This window comes from Cyanistes caeruleus, chromosome 16 (assembly GCF_971803275.1).
Source record: "Cyanistes caeruleus chromosome 16, bCyaCae1.hap1.1, whole genome shotgun sequence".
Classification (NCBI taxonomy): Eukaryota; Metazoa; Chordata; class Aves; order Passeriformes; family Paridae; genus Cyanistes; species Cyanistes caeruleus.
Genome location: NC_141716.1, coordinates 6,284,811 through 6,304,513, shown reverse-complemented (window position 1 = coordinate 6,304,513; position 19,703 = coordinate 6,284,811). Strand labels below are relative to the sequence as shown.

Sequence of the window (19,703 nt, the reverse complement as noted above, 5' to 3'; positions counted from 1 at the left end):
AGGCATTCAGTCAGCTCTAAGTAGTTGTTGGAAAAGTGGGATTACAGCAGGACTTTATTATTGAGACCTGCCGAAGTGTTATCTTTGAAAAATCTGCATTTGCCAAAGACTGGTTCACTCTGTGTGTGGGACTGGGTGGCCAAGCCATGATGCAGGACGCTGCAGAGTACCCTGGCTGTGGCCCAGGACAGCTTGTCATCAAGTGGGCTGCTCAAAAACTTTATTGCCACTGGTGCTGTTCCTCCAGAACAGCCCAGGTTGGTCTCTCAAACAGGACTGTGGGGTACTTAAATTGCCTAAAATAATAGAGAAGAAAGGATACTTTGGATGGATTTCTATCATTTGAGATAGGGTCAGATATGGTGAGAAATGAGAAAAAAAATATCTATAGATATAATAGAGGACAAGTCTGCAGGGTTTTGTCTTATCACAAAGCTCTGCTGAGGCCTCTTGATCTCCAGCCCTGCTCTTCCAACCCTGGAGCTCTCCTGAGTCAGGGAACAAAGGGTTGCAGATGATGTCACCTCGCTGCGATGCAGGCAGATGTTTGGCAGCAGCTCCCAGGACCACCAGGAGAGTTTCAGCAGAGCCCTGGGGAAAACGAGGATGCTGGCAGGGCTTCACTGGGAGAGATGCTCCAGCCAACCTGCCAAGCTTTGTAAGGGCTCCCAGTTCCTGCCCTGACAGCACCCTGGACTGGGCAGGTCTCTGACCTGGGCAGGACTTTTGCTTCTGTCTTCTGCATAGAGGTAGATTCAGACAGGGCCTGACTGAGGGGAAGACCTGTCTCTCTCTAACACCTGTTTGTGCTCTGTGATTTTCTCCAGCTCTTTTCCCTTTCTGTCTCCACACTCTCCTGGACAGAGATCTCAAGGACAGCAAGTCCATGAGCAAATCCTAGAGGGAATAGGCAGGAATGTAGCCCCTGGCATCCCTGATCTCGTGATTTGGATGCCAGGGTAGCAAGAACAATGTGTTTTCACAGGGGGTGGGCAGATACCCCTGATTTCCCTAAACAATGTCCCATGGCCATTGTCAGAGCTGGAATACTGGACCAGGTGAAACACTGCTCTAACAAAATACTGCATTTGTATGTTTGGGTTCTGAAAATCAACCTGATTTGCCAAGGAAACCTTTCCATTTAGACAGTACTTATGCTTAGTTGTATTTCCTGGTCTGTTCAGCAGACTGGAACACTCAGTTTTTCTCACACTTGTAGCAGTTAATTCCCACAGCTGAGGAGCTTGATAACTGACTGAGAGAACACTGGACCTCACTCTCCTGAAGCAGATTTCTCACCAGGAAATTTGGTTTGTCCAATTCCCACATCAAAACTAACAAGAGCTGAAGAATTTGCTGATGTTTCTTAGATGGTAAATTTTGCCTGAGGACTTAGATAGCTTTTCAAGTGATAAAGAGAATAAATCCTTTAAAATCCCTGAGAGACTTCCTGGGAAAATTTGTCCAGAAAGTTTGAAGTGAGAGGTTTGGAGGATAGAATAGATCAGGTTCCATGTGCAGGGCTCTGAGCTTGCAGCTTTCTGCCATTTAATTTAAATAAATCTTCTTTAAGCAAATAAATGTTTTTTAAAAGAGCATTTTCTACTAATGGTAGAGGAAGAGCAACAGATTCTGGTGAAGCTTCTGTTCTCCATCTCCTTTGGGGCAGGGTGGCTGTTCTGTGTCCAAGTTTGACAGTTTATAAACCACCCTGAAAAGGAAACCTTTGTAGCCTGTGCTGGATGCAGGGAAATGGTTGAGAGCCTCACAGGAGAGGAGCCTGTGTGGATGTCCAGTGGGGCTGTTCAACAGTTCAAACCCTCCCCTGGCTCCTCTCTGCTTTCCTCTGGTGTGGGAGATTTGATAAATCACAGAACACTCCTTTAACATTAAAAACAGGAGCCCTGTTTGTGGAAGAGTCACTGTTTGCTTCCAGCTGGGGACTCCTGGTACAGCGCCACAGGTAGTGAGCAGATATCCTAAATCCTGCACCACTGGGAACCTCCTTGTTGGCTGTGTGCAGCTGGAGAACTTCTCTTGTGCTGAACATATCAGAGAGTGGTTAAGATTTCCTCATCCCCTCCTACTGGCTCTGCTCTGCTCCCATCTGTGCAGATGGTGCTGTGTGTTTTTAAACTCTTAGTGTGTACCCTTGGTATTAAAAAAATAAAAAAAAGAGAAGGTGTGGGAAGGTGAGAGAAGGTGAGAGAAGAGAAGAGAAGAGAAGAGAAGAGAAGAGAAGAGAAGAGAAGAGAAGAGAAGAGAAGAGAAGAGAAGAGAAGAGAAGAGAAGAGAAGAGAAGAGAAGAGAAGAGAAGAGAAGAGAAGAGAAGAGAAGAGAAGAGAAGAGAAGAGAAGAGAAGAGAAGAGAAGAGAAGAGAAGAGAAGAGAAGAGAAGAGAGTAGCAGGGAGGGTGAGGTAAAAAAACCCTCTTGTATGGCATCCACACCCCCCCCAGTTCCAGGACAGCTGTTCTGCTGCGGTTTGCCATCACTTGCTGTGTGGCTGAAGCCAGCATTAGCTCAGAGCAGGTGCTGGGAGAGAGAGGAAACACTGTGTGCCCATGGTGAGGCACAGCCTCTCACTGCTTTCCAGCTTTTGCTCCTTTAGGTCATTTCTGGGTGGGGATGGATGATGACACCTCTGAGGAGCTTCTCCTTACATGTTCCCACAGGAGTCAGCACTGCCCTGTTAACCCCTTTGGTTCATTGCTGTATTTTCAAACCACAGCCAAAGGGTGGCAGCTCCTTGGGTCTCTCCAGCACCGTCCATAGGAATGTCCAACCCAGGGACCAAAGTTTCTAAACGTGCCCAGTGTGTATTTTGTTCTTCCTGAGGCAAGAGAGCAGGGACTCTGCAGGGACATTGCTTGTGCCTCTGCCTGGCCCTCTGCCCTGTCACTGCTCACATCATATTTCTTCTCTCTTTGCTCAGGTGGGAGCAAAACACTCCTGGTGAGCCCTGCAGCTCTGCTTTAGGTGCTGCTGGTGAAGAGCATCAGGGTGAACAGAGCAGTAACGTGGAGTTTCTGTATTTACCCTCTAGTAACTCCTGAGAGAATGTGTTCCTGCCAGCGAGGAGGGGATGTCAGAGCCTGCTTGGATCTCAGAACAGAAGTTTCTCCCTTAAATATGGGAAATGGCTATTCCAGATCATTCTTTCAACAAGGGAGAATGTGTGGTTGAACATAAAACTCACTTTTTCTCCCCCTCTAAAAGCACTACGTGATGATTTCTATTAATGGCATGAGGAAAAAAATAGCTGTTTTGTCACAATGACTGCAGCATGTGGTTTGTCAAATGAAAAGAGGAAAGAGAACATGGTTTGAGTCTGAATTCTGTCCTGTCACATCATTTAATACATTCTTCAAAACAGAAAACACTCATTTAATGCAACTTAAGCCTGTGCCTGGCAACCTGGAGTGAGGGTGGGGAAGGAGAAAGGAGAGGCAGTCAGGACATAAAACCTAGAGGAAACTGAATGTAAAACGTTCTCTTTGTGAATCTGGGCCAGATCTCATTGTGCATGTACATCTCAAACGTCCCAGAAGGGTTTTGCAGGAATAAAAACTGTGTGATTGCGTTCTCTTACTCGTGTGGAATCCAATTCATGGGGCATGAAGGGAAGTGCCCCATCCTATTGCTAGGAAACTTGCTTCTGATACTTTTAATTTAGCCTGTTTTACTACAGGGTCTGCTTAAGATAATGATAGTGATAATTATCTTCCCAGCCTCTGTCCTCCAGAGCATTTACTCCCAGCAGATCTGGGATCTCAGCTTTCAGCCCTCCAAGGGCAGCAGGAATTTGGATATTTTTGCTATGGGCAGCAGCTGGGACTGATAGCCAGGCCATGCCAGGATTTTGCACACTTCTCTGCCTGGGTGAATTGCACAGGAGTCAAGGAGCAGATGGCTGTGCAGGAGCCATCCAAAGTCTTTCTAGGAGCCAGATGTGCTGCCTTGTCCATGGATTTCTCTGAAAGCAGAATTTTGGAATAAGTGGGCTATTTTATGGACTTCATCATTATCTCACTTGCAAACGTTTCCCAGGACTTATCCTTCTATTACAATGGGGAATCCTGAGACAGGAAGCAGAGATGGCTTCTTCCATGCAGTTTTTATTCTTAAATCAGGCAATGAACAAATTTTTAAGTATCAGACGATGAGATAAGAGCCCTGTGTGCTGCTTGCCATCTGAACTTCCAGGATTCATCTCATTTGGCTGGGTCAGTGCTTACACTGCCTCAAACTGTACAAAACAGCCAAGACAACAAAACAGAGTTGGATAATGCTTTTAAATAGCCCCAAAACACAGCCAGACAACATAATGCAATTTGAAATCCCCAGTGGAGATCAGTCCTGGTCTGAACTCTGAGCATTGAAGATAACAATCAGCGAAGGGCTCCAGACCGTGCTGCTGCGTGGGGCTGCTCAGGATGTTGGTGTGACCATGCTCACCTGGTCACTGTCACCTGTCCCCTGGGAGGCAAATGGCCAGTGCCAGGTGTGGGACAGGTGCTCACATCATGGGAATGACGTCGGTGCTCAGAACCCATTGTGTGCTCAGAAGTGGGGCCAAGGATCAGAGAGTGAGCTGCCTTCATCCTGCTCTGGCCAGAGATGAAAGCTGATAGAGGAGGGGAGGGAAGCACTGCTGGTGCCTGTGTTGTCCTTGTCCTGCGGGCAAATAGACAAAAGCCCTCTCCCACACTGCTCTCAGGCAGTTATTTCCAGCCCTTGGGTGTTCAGTCATCAAATAAACTTTTGGGTTGATGCTCAGCGACGGTATTTCCACTCAGCATAGCTGGCTGTCAAAGCGGGATCGTGTGTTCCAAGGACTTGACATCATTTTTGCATCCTTATGAGTGAGCCTGGGCTGTTTGACCTCAGCTGTGTGTATGGAGCCATTGCTTCCAGCTGTGCAGGAACTTTCCAGCTGTCTCTGCCTTACCCTCTCCAGGCTGCCTGTGCCCAGCCCTGTGCAGTCTGGCCCCCACACCCATGGTATCAGGGCAGCTCATCCAGGGGGGATACTCAAATCCAGGATAAGAAGGACTTTTCCCAACCCCTCATTACCTGACTTCCAAAGTTGTTTGCTCTTGAGTTTCTCACATGATTCTCCACCTGAGAAAAAGCTAGTGGAAAGCTGGTGTGACTCAGGAGCCTGGAGAGAACTTGTGAAGCTGCCATCACACTTGTGTGCTTCTGACATCTTTTGTCTCTTCTGTCATCCCTGAGATGTTTGATTTTACCTTCATCTTCTTTTCCCAAAAGTTTTTTACCATTTCTCCCCATCTCTTTGTCTTTTCTCCATCCTTTACCTGCACAAATTGTTTTTGCCCAGGAAAAGACCTTGGCTTGTAATGACAGAGGCTGGCTGCTCTTTTTTCTCCAGAAAAGCAGGGCAGAGGACTGGATTTTACTGCTGGGAAATTGCTGAATTGTCTTCTCACCTGCTGCCTGGTGGCTGATCATTCCTGAGGAGCAGAGCTTTGGCAAAAAGGAACTTGTAAAATGCACATCCAGTGCATGTATTGAATGTGACACAATGTTGTAAGGTCTGGCTGCTTGCACAGACAATGGCTGTTTTCCCTACAACACCTGAAAAAGAAATCTTTGCAGTTCACTGTCACAGATTCCTTCTCTGCCCACAACTCCATTGAGGAATTTTAAAAATTCCTGTGGCTGGTGAATTCCTTGCTCTGGGCTATTGAGCTGTAAAAGCTCCACCAGCTCTGGGCTTTATCAGTGGGACATCACCACGAGAGACCCCCGGGCAGCCACGGGGAATAGCTGAACTTTGTGTATTAGGGAGCTATTTATAAGTGATTTATTGTGTTTTCTCAGTGCTGGGCTTGGCAGGGTCTGCAGGGGAGTTGTGCAGGGCTCAGCTGTGTGGTTACACTGCTGCACAGCGTGGCTGTACAGAGCTGGGCTGTTCCTGGTCACTGGCACTGGCCCCCAGCTGCATGCAGAGTCATGGCAACTGCACACACAAGTCACACACGCCTTCCCAGTGCCATGTGGTCCAGAGGTTTTGTATTAAAATCTGGCACAAGGCTCCTGAGATTGAAAGAGGTTGTCTCTGAGCAGCCTCAGGAGTCAAAGTTGAATTTATTTCTTTCTCATTTGTGGGTATCAGTTACAAAGTGATTAGAGTAAATTAATGTTTTATGGCTCCTGTAACTCCAGTGGGAACTGGTGTTTTAAACTGCATTTGTACTTCTAAAAACTGGCTCTGCACTCCCCTGCTCACTTCTTGAACACAACCAGGAACCTCCAAAACCCATTGTGATTGTACAAGAGTGCCAGCAATTTAATATCTCAATCCCCACTGTTTCTTTCTGCCTGTCTCCCTTCCCCTCATCCCTTTCCTGGAAAAAATAGTCACTTTGGGGTGAAAACTGTGGCAAAAGGTAAGGAAAATACTTTGAATACTACAATATTTGAAGTACTTGGACTCTGTGGGTGAGGAGCCTTCTCACTGCCTTGGCTGATATGAGTACCGTAATTTTGACTTGCTAACCCCATTAAATCTTAAATTCTGTGACACCTGGGCTCAGAATTTTTCAGTGGGCATCCAAGAACAGAATTGTCACAAATATCATATGTGCTGACTTCACCAGCTGTGTTTTATTTCTTGATTTGAACAGGCTGCTGAACAATAACCAGATAAAACAAATCGTGAGAAGATCCTTTGAAGATCTGGAGAACCTGAAATACCTGTGAGTTGGTAGCTCAATAATTTCTTAGCCTCTTTAAAATCTAACAACCCACTTTTAACATTTGCCAGTCAGGGCTGTACTGTGTGTTTGGAATTCACTGTCAGAGATATAAAACATTGCCCTTGAATCCAGGCAGCAAGTTCTGCTTTGGGTTGAGGGTCATTGCTGATTTCTGTGACTTTTTAGAACTCAGCTGCTGATCAGTTGGCCTAATGCTGTTTCCTTTCTCTCCTTTTGAAAGCTACCTTTATAAAAATGAAATCCAGAGCATCCAGCAACATGCCTTCCACGGGCTGCACTCCCTGGAGCAGCTGTAAGTACAGATGAGCCTTGTTTGCACGCTGTGCTCCCTGGCTTGGGGAGCAGCAGGCACTTAGTGAGGGGTAGGATGAAGCTTCTGCTCTTTTATCATCCAGATGTGCCAGGCTACACTGGGTCCATTTGAAAATGGCTGTTCTGAGTATTGGTTTTGGTTGGCTAGCACTGAGGTCTCCTCCTGCTGGTGTTCCATATGTTTTCTCCTGCCCCTAAACCTCTGGAGCATAGGAAGAGCCCAGCTGTGCTTCTGATGGCCTTTACTTCCAAGGACCTTATGATGGGAGGAGAGAGGAGTCTGCAGGAGGGCTGGAAGCAGAAGGCAGCTGCTCTGCTGGGTTTGTGTCTGGGGCTTCCTCGAGCAGAGAGTCAGATCTGCTCTCTGACTTAAACTGAGGGTGCTGGTTGAGTTTCTCTCTTATCCAAAGCTGTGCTGGGAATGAATGGATGAAGCTGAGAGCTGGGGCAGCCGACTATTGCTGGGAGCTACCAGGATGAAGGTGCTCCCATGCCTCAAAACGTTGGAAATTGCAGTGGGGGAAGATGATGGATCCAAACAAGCCCAGTAATGTCCTTCCCTCAAGGCAGTCTGTGCTGAATCTGGGATGGAGGGAGCCTCCTGTGTTTTCCTGGCAGCTGGAGTCCATCACAGTGACACTCCCAACAGCCCCCATTTGCTTCCCTTCTGTGAACGGCAAAACTCTGCTGTTTATCCAAAGAAGTTTTGGTTTTTGACTCTTAGTGTACCACTCTTGAGGTGAGATGGACAAACTGAAGTTTGGCTCTTCTGAAGTGCCTTCCTAAACTGGGACTGGATTTTTCTTACTTGTGACTGGGGGAGGGAGTGTGAGCTTGGATATTTGAATCATACATGGAATGGTTTGGCTTGGAAGGGATCTTAGAGCTCACTTCATTCCAACCCCATCCATGGACAGGGACAACTTCCACTATCCCAGGCTGTTCCCAGCCCCATCCAACCTGGCCTTGGATACTTCCAGGGATCCAGGGGCAACCTGTGCCAGGGCCTGACCACCCTCACAGGGAAGATTTTCTTCCTAAAGATTTATTCTTCCTTAATAACTGCAATATAGGAATTACTTGTATCATTGGAGAATAGGGACCAAAGGCCTAATTCCTGGATTGTTCCCAGCCACAACGTTTATAGGGCTGGAATGTAACCAAGGATTTTGCTGTAAAAGGAATAGGATCCAGCTTGTTCTCCAGGTGGACAGCACAAGAGGACAGAGCATCGTTGGAAGTTTCAGGCAATCCTAACAATAGGTGTGCCACCAAGCTTGTGTACAATGTGGTTTTTCATCAGCCAGCTCAGCAAGGATGCCTGGGAGAAAATTTAGGAAGCTGAAACTGGCTCTAAGCTGACCTTAGAGAGCTGGTGCTGCCCACAGGGATATTTGAGCAGTGAGTGTTCCAGACTTGATGTCACGAATAAAAGAGAAAAAAAAAAACCCAACAAACCCACAAAACCAACAAACAACCCGCTGAAAATCCCATCTGTTTTCAATCCCAGGCAGGCTTAGCTCCAGAAGAAATAGCTTTGCTCAAACCCTACCCCATTTTCCTGTCCCCCACAAGCCAGCTTTTCAAGAAAAAGTATAACCCAATTGATGGACAGGATCAGATGCTTTCCTCAAGGTCCAAAGCAATCTCAGCAGACATCTGAGACTGATTACAGCACATCCCTGTCTTCCCCACTGCAACCCTCCAGTGCAGAATCTGAGTCACCCTCTCCCAGTCTGTGCTTTGATACTGGACCATTTATCATGAATCCTTCCATTACAAATCAAACAGCCATGTGGAGGCTTAGGCAATTATTTCTCAATGCAGTCAGCTACAATAGCAGAATGAGTATTTGTAGATCTTTGGTTAATCTGTGTCTGCTGTGAAATTTATGCCTGTGTAAAATAAAGGGGAACAGTTTAGGCAATTTGGGGACTGTTGAAAATCCATCTAAAGGTCAGGAATGTGTCAATTGTGCTGGTGAATGTCACAGCTCACGGCAGCAGGGAGGCTCAGGCATTGGGGTGAGTTGCTCTGCAGGCACCAAGTTTCTTTTCTTGATGGCAAGGGGTGACCTGGGACAGGCAGGAGGTCCCCATGGCCTCTGGAGTGGCAGGTCACACTCTGGATTTTAGTGGAATTAAAACTATTGTTCTGTAGTAGCAGAAAAGCCATGTTGGCTACTGAGTTTGCATGTGGGAACTGGAGACACTAACATGATTCTGGCTGCTCACCACCTGCCCTGAGATGAGCAGTGACCAGCTGGGGGACACTGGTGGACTGACCTGGGAAGATCTTCTGTCTCTTAAACTGCAATCTGTGTGTGATTTCTGTGTGATTTCTGTGTGGTTTCTGTGTCACAGGTACCTGCATTTCAACAACCTGGAAAGTCTGGAGCTGGAGACTTTCAGTGACCTGCCTAAACTTGAAAGGCTGTGAGTAAAGATGGGATATTTCTTGGGACTAAGAGGGTGGGGAGATGGGGGAATCCCCTTTATTTAGTGTAGCAATTTTGGTAGCATGGAGTGTGATCTCCAAAATGCAAAAGAAACTTTTTTAAGGAAAGATATTTTACATAATTGCCAAGTAGAAGGGTGACTGAGGATGTGAAGGAAATTTCCCATTTTATGTTATGTTCAGGTTTCCATCTAAATAGGAGTAAATCTGCAGAAAGAGCTGGTCAAGCCAAGTGAAATTTTACTCTGAGCATAAGGTCAGCAACATTAGTCACTGTTGGGCAGAGTGAGAAAAAAAAGGGGGTGGAGAAGGGATAAAGTCAGAAGGAAGTCTAACAAGAAAAACACACATCCTTCTTGAAAGCAGTAAGGAAATGGAGTCTCCTGCTCCCCAGGATTGCTTCTAGCAGTAATGGAGCCACCAGCACAATGTGTGGTTCCTGCTCCATGGAGAAACCAGCAGACTTTTCTGGGCCATGTGGAAATGTGCCTTATATCCATACATGCCAAAGAAATAAAACTGTGGGATCCCACACCCCTAGGAAAATTCAAACCTGGATCAATACATGGCTGATGTCAGTCACTGTATTGGATCCAACAAAAATTCTGGATTTAAATTTTAAAGGAAGGATTTTTATCCTCCAAGCTGGGCAACCAGGCTGAGCTCTGGTGCACACGTGTGTGTGCGCAGACATTTGCCCTAGAGCTGTGATGCTTTTGTGCTCTCTCCTGTTCCACCACCTATTAAAATTGCTTCATCTCTTCTATCAATGGTCTCTTATGAGTTTTAGATGTTGTACTACACAGGTAAATTCCCCCACCATTATGGTAATGGGGACTTGATTGTCCCCTCTTGGTCCCCACTAAGATTGTGCATTTCAGAGCAATCAGGGTTTCTCCCTACGAACTGGAGAGTTTTATGTGTGTGCTAAGACTCTGGAAGTGAGAATTTACCTTAGTTTTGTTCAGAGATAAGCCCAGTTTAGGTGGCTGTTGTCTGAATTAGATTTGCTGATGGATTTGGGTTAGTAACTACATGGAGTCTAAGGCCAATGGCTGCCCTTGTAAAATTGTCACATCATCTGCACAGGGGAAGGAAAAGGTCCCTTAAAAACTGGAGCTGACCCAGGCCCAGAGAACAGAGGGTGGGTCCAGTCTGAGGGGATTTTGTGCCCTTTCCCCTGTCTTTGCAGAGAAACTGTGAGGGTCCAGTTTAAACCTGTTCCATCACATCCTGAGTCACTGTTTCCAGCCCACACCCGCTCTCGTCTTTGGCATATTACATCACACCCACCAAGGGATGAAATCCCTCCAGTTCATGGAAACAAACATGGAATTTAAAAACTGAGCTCCATTTTGAGCAGCCTTTGCATTTAAACCGAGTTGTGACCTGGAATGTTATCATCCTCACAGTGCAAATACTGAATAATGTTTTGGCATGGCTTCTCCCACTGCAGATTCTTGCACAACAACAAGATTTCCAGGATTCATCCAGGGACATTCTCTCAACTGGAATCCCTCAAACGGCTGTAAGTAACAAACATTGCCTGCAAAGAGGACTTGTTTATCTTCAATCAGATGGGCAGGACCTGAGGAAGAATGTGCCTGGTTGGCAAAGCTTTTAGCTGTTGCACTTCTAAGGCCACTGCTAAGTTTATAAAACAGTTTTGATTGGACCTGAAAGCTTATTTAAGCAGTTAGAAGTTTCTTTATGCTAGTGTCTAATTATAATCAGCTTAATAATGCCACAGGAATGAAGGTTCCTGGAAAGTCTTCACAACAGTTTGAACCCATAAAACATCCTTGAAAAATGTAGAAAGTCCAGGTCATGGATATGACCTTGAACATGTCTGTAGATCAGTATCTAACATGGAAAGAAAAATCATAGTCATAAAAGAAAAGGCTTGTTTTCCAGATTGAAATTAGCCAGAGTGGTGCCAAGGGGCATGATTGTCTTTCCACACAGGAATTCCCCAGGGTGCCATTCCCACGTAACCTGTCTGTCTCTTAAGCTTACTTCTTTCTTGCTTTGGTTTTATGATCTCTGGAAATAAGTTCTATGATGTGTTTGGGAGAAAAATAAATGCAAAAGGTAAAGAATTTTGGTTTTCTGCCATGATTTTCAAGTACAATAAAATAATGTATTTCTCACTGCAGCCCTCAGTGATTTCTGCAAGCAGGTAAAATGCTTCACCTCTCTTTAACAGGGAATATCTTGTGAAATGCTGTCTGTTGGTGCCAGAGAAAAAGCTGGGGTGTCTATAAAATACTCAGTCATGACCCTGTGCGAGATCTCACATTCTCAAATATGTGACCCTGAAAGTGTTAGATTTTTCTTCCTTTTTTATTTTTTTCGGGGTTTTTTAATTTTTTTTTTTATTTGTTATGTTTTTGGTTTTGGATGGCTGTGCTGGTTTTGAAAACCATCACAATGGCCCAGACCCATCGACTGTAAAACTGTCAGTGTGGAAGGAGGCACAAGCTAATCCCCCTGTAGTCCTTATTTATCCTCATGGATAGCACTGCTCGTTATTTATCCCCATGGATAGCGCTGCTCATAGGAACGAGGTCAGTGCAGGGAAGAGGCTGGGGGCACTGGGAGGTCACTGGAGCTCCATTCTCTGTGGTTCAGGCTTGTGTTGCAGTAATAAAAGTTCTTCCAGTTGTGCAGAAATGCAACCCCTCACAGCTGGTTACAGAGAGGGCCTGATCCCATCCACACATAAATAAAGGGGGAGGTTTTTTTGGAGCTAAAAGAGAAAAGCTGTAACAGAGGCAGTTCTCACAGAATTCACTAAAGATTGAAATCTCCATCCCAGGGTAAAACCCAGGATTTCAGTGTCTCAAGTAGTCCAAAACTGCATAACCCGGTTTAACTGAATCATTTGAAACTGGAATGGTTGATGGCAGTTTTTCAATTAAATCTTTAAAATTGGTTAAGCATCCTCTAGTTAAGCATCATGGCAATGAGATATCTCCAGTTTTCCCTGGGGTATAATCGAATGCAGGGCAAACCACACGAGTGACCGTTCCCTCTGGAGGGCTGTGTCCCCTCCCGTGCCCTGGAGCAGGAGGCAGCACAGCAGCTGGAGGATGAGCACCCAGCTGCCTTTTCCTGGCTGTTGCAGGCGGCTGGACTCCAACTCCCTGTTCTGTGGCTGTGAGCTGCTGTGGCTGGCAGAGCTGCTGAAGAAATACGCGGAGCAGGGCAGCATCCAGACCGCGGCCACCTGCGAGGCTCCGCGCCACCTGCACGGCCGCTCCATCGTCACCCTGACCGCGCAGGAGGTCAACTGCGGTGAGCGAGGTCAAACACCTCCATCGGCCACCCTCAGCCCCTGCAGCTGGGCTCTGCTCTGGGAATTGCTTCCTCCAACCCTTTTCCTCCCTCTTCCCTCTGCTGGCATCCTGATTTCTCCCTCCTTCACTGCTGAAATGGGAAAATCCAGAGGGGCTGCAGGAGGAAGCTGACATTCCCAGAGGTGTTTGAGGCAGCTCTGGTTTGACTGGTGGGTGTTGTCTTGGCTTTTTGCATAGAGTAGGGCTGGTAGAGGATCTGCTGCAACAGTGGCTAAACCAGGAATCAAAGGAAATACCCATTAGTCTGCACAGAAGGGGAGCACTGGGAGAGCTGCAGTGGCTGGAAACATGACTGGAAACCTGAGGGAGAGCACAGTAGATATGGAGCTGAATGCTGTGTTTGACTGTGGTGTAACCGATGGCTTTTGTTAGGCTGTTATTCTTTAAATTTAGAATTTTAAATTAGATTTTGTTCTGAAAAATTCCAAGATTAGTTATTTCGTATAGAAGAAGACAAATCTCTGATTTTTAAGTGGAGGTAAGACAAAACTCTGATTTTTAAGTGGAGGGTGGCGCAAACATTGGCTGCAGTTCCATGGTGCTTAGCTGCTGGTAAAGTCAGTTTGAGAAATTTTCACCCACGTGGGCTGGCTGTTATCATCCCTCCTGGATATGCCAGTCCAGCTGTGCATGGCCCTGCTGCGAGCCAAATGTGAGCTCAGCTGGATTTTGAAGAGCTCTCCATTCAATTCAGCTTTTCTCTTACGATTTAATTATTTTTTTCAAAGTTTTGACCATTTCACAGTTTAATTTAGGGCACAGCCATGCAAAGAATTGAGTTGGCACAAAAGGGTCCGTGACCTCAAGGAGGGGGGGATAGGAAGGGTCTAAGGAAAGCAGCTGGGGACACATGGAGTGGCTGTGCCACACAACAAGCTGTCCCCAACACACTCCCAGTGCCACAGTACAGCTGTTAGTGCAAATTTGTTCTGGTTTAGGCATGGAAACACAGTGGGGTGTCTGTCAAATTAGCCAGAGCACCTGGTGGGAAGATTTTGCTGGCATTTGGCTTTCGCTCTGGTGGTGCGCCAGCTGGGAAGACAAATGATACAGAGTTCAACACAGAGCTCTACCCATGCAGGTGGCTGATATTTGAGTCAGTCTGAAAGCTGCTGGTTCCATTAACCCGTGGCTTTGAGCAGCTGTGAGCCACAGGGGCAAATCTGCCCTGGTACTGTGGGGTTGTGCTGGGTTGGGGCTGTGCTGGGTTTGGGCTGTGATGGGTTTGCCTTTGGGGATTTATTCTGAGCCATTAACTTGTGGTCTGAGGAGTGAGACACTGACCTTCCACTGGAGGAGGTGACAGGTTCTCAATTTTAGGTTTTACTGCATTACTGGTAAGCATGCAGATTGTGAAAATTCAGCTTTTTGCTGAATCAAGATCAAGTACTCCAGGGCTTGTCCATAAATTCCACCCTATTTTAGCACATCCTTTTAATGTTTGACTTGCTTGGTGCTTGAGTAAATCTCAAAGTGAAGTACACAGTGAAAAGCTTGGCTGGATAGGGATAGGATGATGAATTTGGGCCATAATGAGTGAAATCCTGTTGGGAAGGAAGTGGTGTGGTTTGCAGGGAGCTGGCTCTGCGTTCAGGTGGAGCAGGGAGCTGCAGGCTGCCAAGGGCAGAGAAACAACCCAAGTGAGGATGCTGTTGACTTCTTTGCTTCTGTGGGGGGAGACAGGGACCAGCTCTGCAATGAACCACTGTACAGTCAGCTCTGTGGGAACTGATCCACTGCCCAACATACTGGGAATAGGGACAGCAACGACTCCCCAGGGCATTTACAGGTGAACGATGCTATTCCTTCATGATATTTGCAGGTGTTAGTGAGTTTTGGGGTGGCTCTGAGCAGATGCTGCTGTGCCTGGTGCCAGTTTCTTGGGGCATTGCAGGATGGGTGTTGTGTGCCCCACCACACCCCAGCTGGGCTGTGGGTGGTTTTGTGCTGCTTTGGACTGGGTTGTGTTCAAATGGTGTTTTGCAGAGAGGCCTCGAATAACCTCAGAACCCCACGACGTCGATGTGCTCTTGGGAAACACAGTTTATTTCACCTGCAGGGCAGAAGGCAACCCAAAGCCTGCCATTATTTGGCTGCACAACAAGTAAGTCACATGCAAGGAGCCCTGGGATGGCAAAGGTTTTCAAGCACTGAGCTCTTCAGTGCCTGCCTGTAATTACAGAAGTTTTTTCACACAACGTTAAAAAAAATAAAAATAAAAAAGAAATGCTTATTTCATGGGTTATATTTACCTTCCTTTTAACAGCATTCTATGGTGACCATGTAATCCAAGTGGTGTTTTCATCTGCATTTGAAATATTTCATCTGTGTTTGTAATGGATTCCAAGAGCTTATAACTTTCCTATAAACATACTCTGCAGGCTGAAAGCAATTGTCTTTTGATCAGGAAAGAAATAAAATGAGTCTTTCATGTTGCTCTCAGCCACCATGCTTGCCATTTGTAACTGCTGAAATGCTTCTCACTGAAGGCTGATTGTGCTAAGGTATGAGGTTTCTTTCCAAAGGGAAACATTGCTGTGCTCCACTGAAGGACAGAATTTGCAAATTTGTGTATAGGTTATGTGCTAGATGCCAGAGTGTTCTGGGAAGTGCTACACAATAAAATATTGTGTGCCTGCTGTGGAACTGAAGCTGCTTTGCTGCTTTATGAGCTTCTTGTCTGGTGAAGCCTGAGCAGGGCTTGGTTATTAATAAATGATCAATGTATGCATCTTCAGCAAACCCCCCACCAGGCAGAGTTTCAGCCCAGAACAAAAGTTTATGGCTGAGTTAAGTCCCTTTGGAAGGAAGGTTTTGTTAGGGAAGTGCTGGCAGGCTCCCAAAGACATCATTGTAAGAAGGGTAATGATAATAAATGTTCAACAAATGAGATATGGCTGGAGTGAGGAGACACCAGGGGAATTAAATAAATGCCCAGCAAGCAGATTAGATTGCATAGTGGCTTCAGCCTTTGTCCTAGGGGGAGAGAGGTCCCTTCTTCCCTTTCTATCATCTGCAGACATCCAAGATTCCTTCATGCTGGGACAAATGGGATGCAGCACTGGGACCTCCTGCCACAGGCTGGGATCCAGGAGTCGCAGGTCATTGCAGAAAGAAGGAAGATGTTTCACAGCTCTTGGGCTGGGTTGGAGTCCAAGCTGTGTTGGGGTCCCATGGTGACTTCTCTGAGCTTTTTGCTCCTCTGAGGCCCTTGAGACTCGAGCTTGAATAGCAACGGTTGCAAACAAGAACAATTTTAATTCATTGTTACATTTGCATTTAGTGAGTGAGGAGAACAGGCTTTCTGGGCCAGGACGCCCTGACAATGGCAGCGATGCTGTGACATGGGAACAGCCTGCTCTCCTGATGAGCTGTAAATGTCCTGTGTAATCAGTGGGGAGAGAAAGAGCAGCTCACCCAGGGAGCAAATGAGAGCTGGAGCTGCAGTTCAGTGCTGTGAATCAGAACACTTGCTGCAAATTTCATGAAGTCTCAGCATAGCTCCCAGAAACACCAACTTACTGCCAAAGCCCCCAGATCCCCCAGGGGGAACCACCAGTCTTCCTTCCTTTCAGATTTTGCCTGTTTGTGGCTGTTTTTTCAGTAATGAGATTGACATGAAAGATGACAACCGCCTGAACCTGTTGCAAGATGGTACCTTGATGATCCAGAACACCAAGGAGTCGGACAAAGGCGTCTACCAGTGCATGGCCAAGAACATTGCTGGGGAGGTGAAGACACAGGAAGTTGTGCTGCGCTACTTTGGCACCCCATGTAAGTGAGCTTTGTGCACCCCTTTATGACCCAGCTCGGGACGGGGATGGGAGTGGAGATAAATCAGAGTCTGTCCAAGCTTTGTATGTGCCAAGATGTTCTTGGTGTGCTGAGGGAGAGAGCAGGGACAGCCAAGCGAGGCCTGAGCTTGAGGGGTTCCCTCTGGAGTGGGAAAAGGGTACTTGGGGATTGAAGGTAATTTGGGAGTTTGAAGTCTGGGTTGAATTCTGCAGCACAAGGGTGAAGAGGACACAGGCATGGGGATGCTCCAGCACTGAGTGAGTGGGTGTGAGGAGGTGGAAGGAAGATGTTGGGGGCATTGCTCACGAGGATTTGGATGTGAGGGAAGAACCAGGGTGGGTTGCAGAGGAGTCCAAGCAACTTGTGTCCATCAGTGAGCAGGCAGCAGAGCTGGTTCCTAAGGCTTTCCTTTCCTTCCAGCCAAGCCCTCTTTTGTGATCCAGCCACAGAACACTGAAGTACTGATTGGGGAAAGTGTCACCCTGGAGTGTGGGGTCTCTGGGCATCCCCCTCCTCGCATCAGCTGGACCCTTGGCACGGGCTCCCCTTTGCCACAGGATTCCCATTTCACCATCACCAGCTCTGGAGGACTCTTCATTCAGAACGTCACCTTCTCGGACCAGGGGCAGTACAACTGCAATGCCAGCAACTCCGAGGGATCCATCCAGGCCACAGCAAGGATCATAGTGCAAGGTGAGGGCTCCCAGGCTGGTCCTGTGAAGATTCTGTGACATTTCTGGGACACAGTGCTCAACCAGCAGGGTGTATTTGAGTTTTATGACTGGTTCTGCTCCCATGAATTCCCTGAGTTTGCTGCCTGTTTCCTGCCGCTCAGTCACTGCTTTCCCTTCCAGATTCTCCCAGGTTTCTCGTCATTCCCACGGATCAGACAGTAACTGAGGGACAAAGCGTGGATTTCCCCTGCTCTGCTGAGGGTCACCCTCCACCAGTGATTACCTGGACAAGGGCAGGTACTGCCCCACTTGACTCATGGTTTCTCTCTCCCTGCCATCATCCATGGGGTGTGGGTGGGAGCAGCTGAGCTGCTGGTGCAGGGTGGTGCAGTGGTGGCACAGGACAAACTGACCAGCACAGACCCAGTCCCATGAGGAGTTGTGTTGTAGATCACCAAGGATGGTGTTAAGCACTGAGGAAGGAGCATGTTGGGTCTCTGCCACAAGGAAAGAGTGTGATGGTTTTCATCAGTGTCAAACCCATGGAAAACCTCACACTTCTTCCTGCAGTGGCTTCCCACCTGCTCTGAAAGGCAAGGTCTGGACACTCCAGGTCAGTGGATATCAATCATAGAATTGTCTGAGTGGGAAAAGAGCTCTAAGATCATCATTTCCAACCTTTAACCCAACACTGCCATGTTCACCACTAAACTGTGTCCCTAAATGTCAAATCTAAATTTAAAAATTAACATTATATAATGTTAAATGTTTAAAAATGTTTATATAATTTAAAAATTAAATTAATTTAACATTAAAAAATGTTAATTTTTTTTTTAACACTTCTGGGGATGATAATTCCACCACTTCCTTTTGCAGTGCCACCACCATGTGCCAGCTCTGTGTCATTGTCCTTGATTTGCTGCCCTTGGGGAGCACATTGCAGAAGGGCACAGTTCACTGGCACTCCTCAGAGTTTTAACTTAGGGAAAAGGATTTGGGGACAACAGGTGGTGGTGAACTTTTAAAGTCTCAAATAATTGTTAATGCTGGCTCCACTGAACTGATCTCATCCAACACTTTCTGGGACAGAAGCCAGTAATGCTTGGCCCAGAGGTCCTCCAACTTTTCCTTATGCTTCACAAGCCATAATTAATGGTTTAGAGCTGTGGAGAGTTTGTGGGTATTGTGTTCCAGCTTCCACAGCAATGGCCCTGACGAGGAGTTAAGAAGGACCAGCTGAAATTCTGCTCTGCCAGCATGTTCTCCATCTCCTTTAACCTGTTTTCCTCCACTTCCCAGAAAATATATCTTAGGCACGTGGAGAGGAGCACAGTGACAAGAAGCAAGGTTCATAACTGCTTTGTAACCAGGTTTGCACTCAGCACTCCATAAATAAAAAAGTCAACCAAGCTTTACAGTCCTTTCACGTGCTAAAAGCAAGACAAGAGGAGGGGCAGTGGTGAAGCATTGCTCATCTCAAAGCCTTTTGAGAGTGTGGGGGGTTTTAGTGTTTGGGATGAATAAACAGAGGATGAATAAATGGATGAAAATTTGGTATACATATATATAAAAAAAATTGATAACCTGACAAATTTTGATAATATTATCTGGGTCTGTTAAAGCAGTTGTTTTCAGCTTTTCTCCTGAAACAGAGAAAATATTAAAACAACTGTTTCCAAAGCAAAAAATCAGACCAACAAATTTAGAAGGGCAATACCAAATGTTCTCATTTATTTGATGAAGCAGAGAGTTTGGATAATTGGTGATTTGCTATCCATCAGGGGTAAAAAATCTGCAGGTTGCACTAAGAAAATACTTAGAAGGAAGGAAAAAAGCTTCTAGCTCTTCCCAGCTGACCAGACAAGACAACTCAGTGTGTAAAGGTGATATTTCAGGGCAATTGATGCTGGGAAGGGAATGAAATGTGTGACTATCACACAGACCCTCCAGTGATGGTGATGCCTTCAAAATCTAGAAACAACACAAAACACCTCTGAGACAATATTAATATAGGAAATAATATAGAAGCAGGTCTTTAACTGGAGGCATCCATGCAAACATGGCAAATTGCACACTGAAAATGTGCTGGAAATGCACATGTGGCGAAGCACATGTGACATGGGGCAAGTACAGTTTTATAAGTTCAGCAAATTAGCATCATTGACTAGAATCCCCAGTTAGAAACACAGGTAACGGAGTAATTCCCCCTCTTGTTTCAACCCCTTCTGAAGCCCCCCTCCTTGATGGTTGTTTTTGTCTAATACATGAGAAGGTGTCTTGGGAAGGGGTCTTGTCCTCGATTCCCATAAGAAGCAAGATCAGAACCGGCCCTCAGGAATTTGTTTGTCCAATAGGAAAAGTG

At 46.4% G+C, this 19,703-nt stretch overlaps 1 protein-coding gene across 2 annotated transcripts in view; it reads left to right on the top strand.

Moving 5' to 3' along the window:
• The window catches only part of LOC111938096 (peroxidasin homolog), a 44,390-nt gene that overhangs the window by 10,619 nt on the left and 14,068 nt on the right, over window positions 1–19,703 (top strand). For both annotated transcript variants that reach the window (XM_086853238.1, XM_023939678.2), the window contains exons 3-11: window positions 6,652–6,723; window positions 6,965–7,036; window positions 9,420–9,491; window positions 10,970–11,041; window positions 12,641–12,810; window positions 14,859–14,976; window positions 16,477–16,646; window positions 17,088–17,360; window positions 17,522–17,638. In XM_086853238.1, coding sequence (XP_086709364.1) covers window positions 6,652–6,723; window positions 6,965–7,036; window positions 9,420–9,491; window positions 10,970–11,041; window positions 12,641–12,810; window positions 14,859–14,976; window positions 16,477–16,646; window positions 17,088–17,360; window positions 17,522–17,638 — 1,136 coding nt within the window. The remainder of the gene's footprint in view (window positions 1–6,651; window positions 6,724–6,964; window positions 7,037–9,419; window positions 9,492–10,969; window positions 11,042–12,640; window positions 12,811–14,858; window positions 14,977–16,476; window positions 16,647–17,087; window positions 17,361–17,521; window positions 17,639–19,703) is intronic.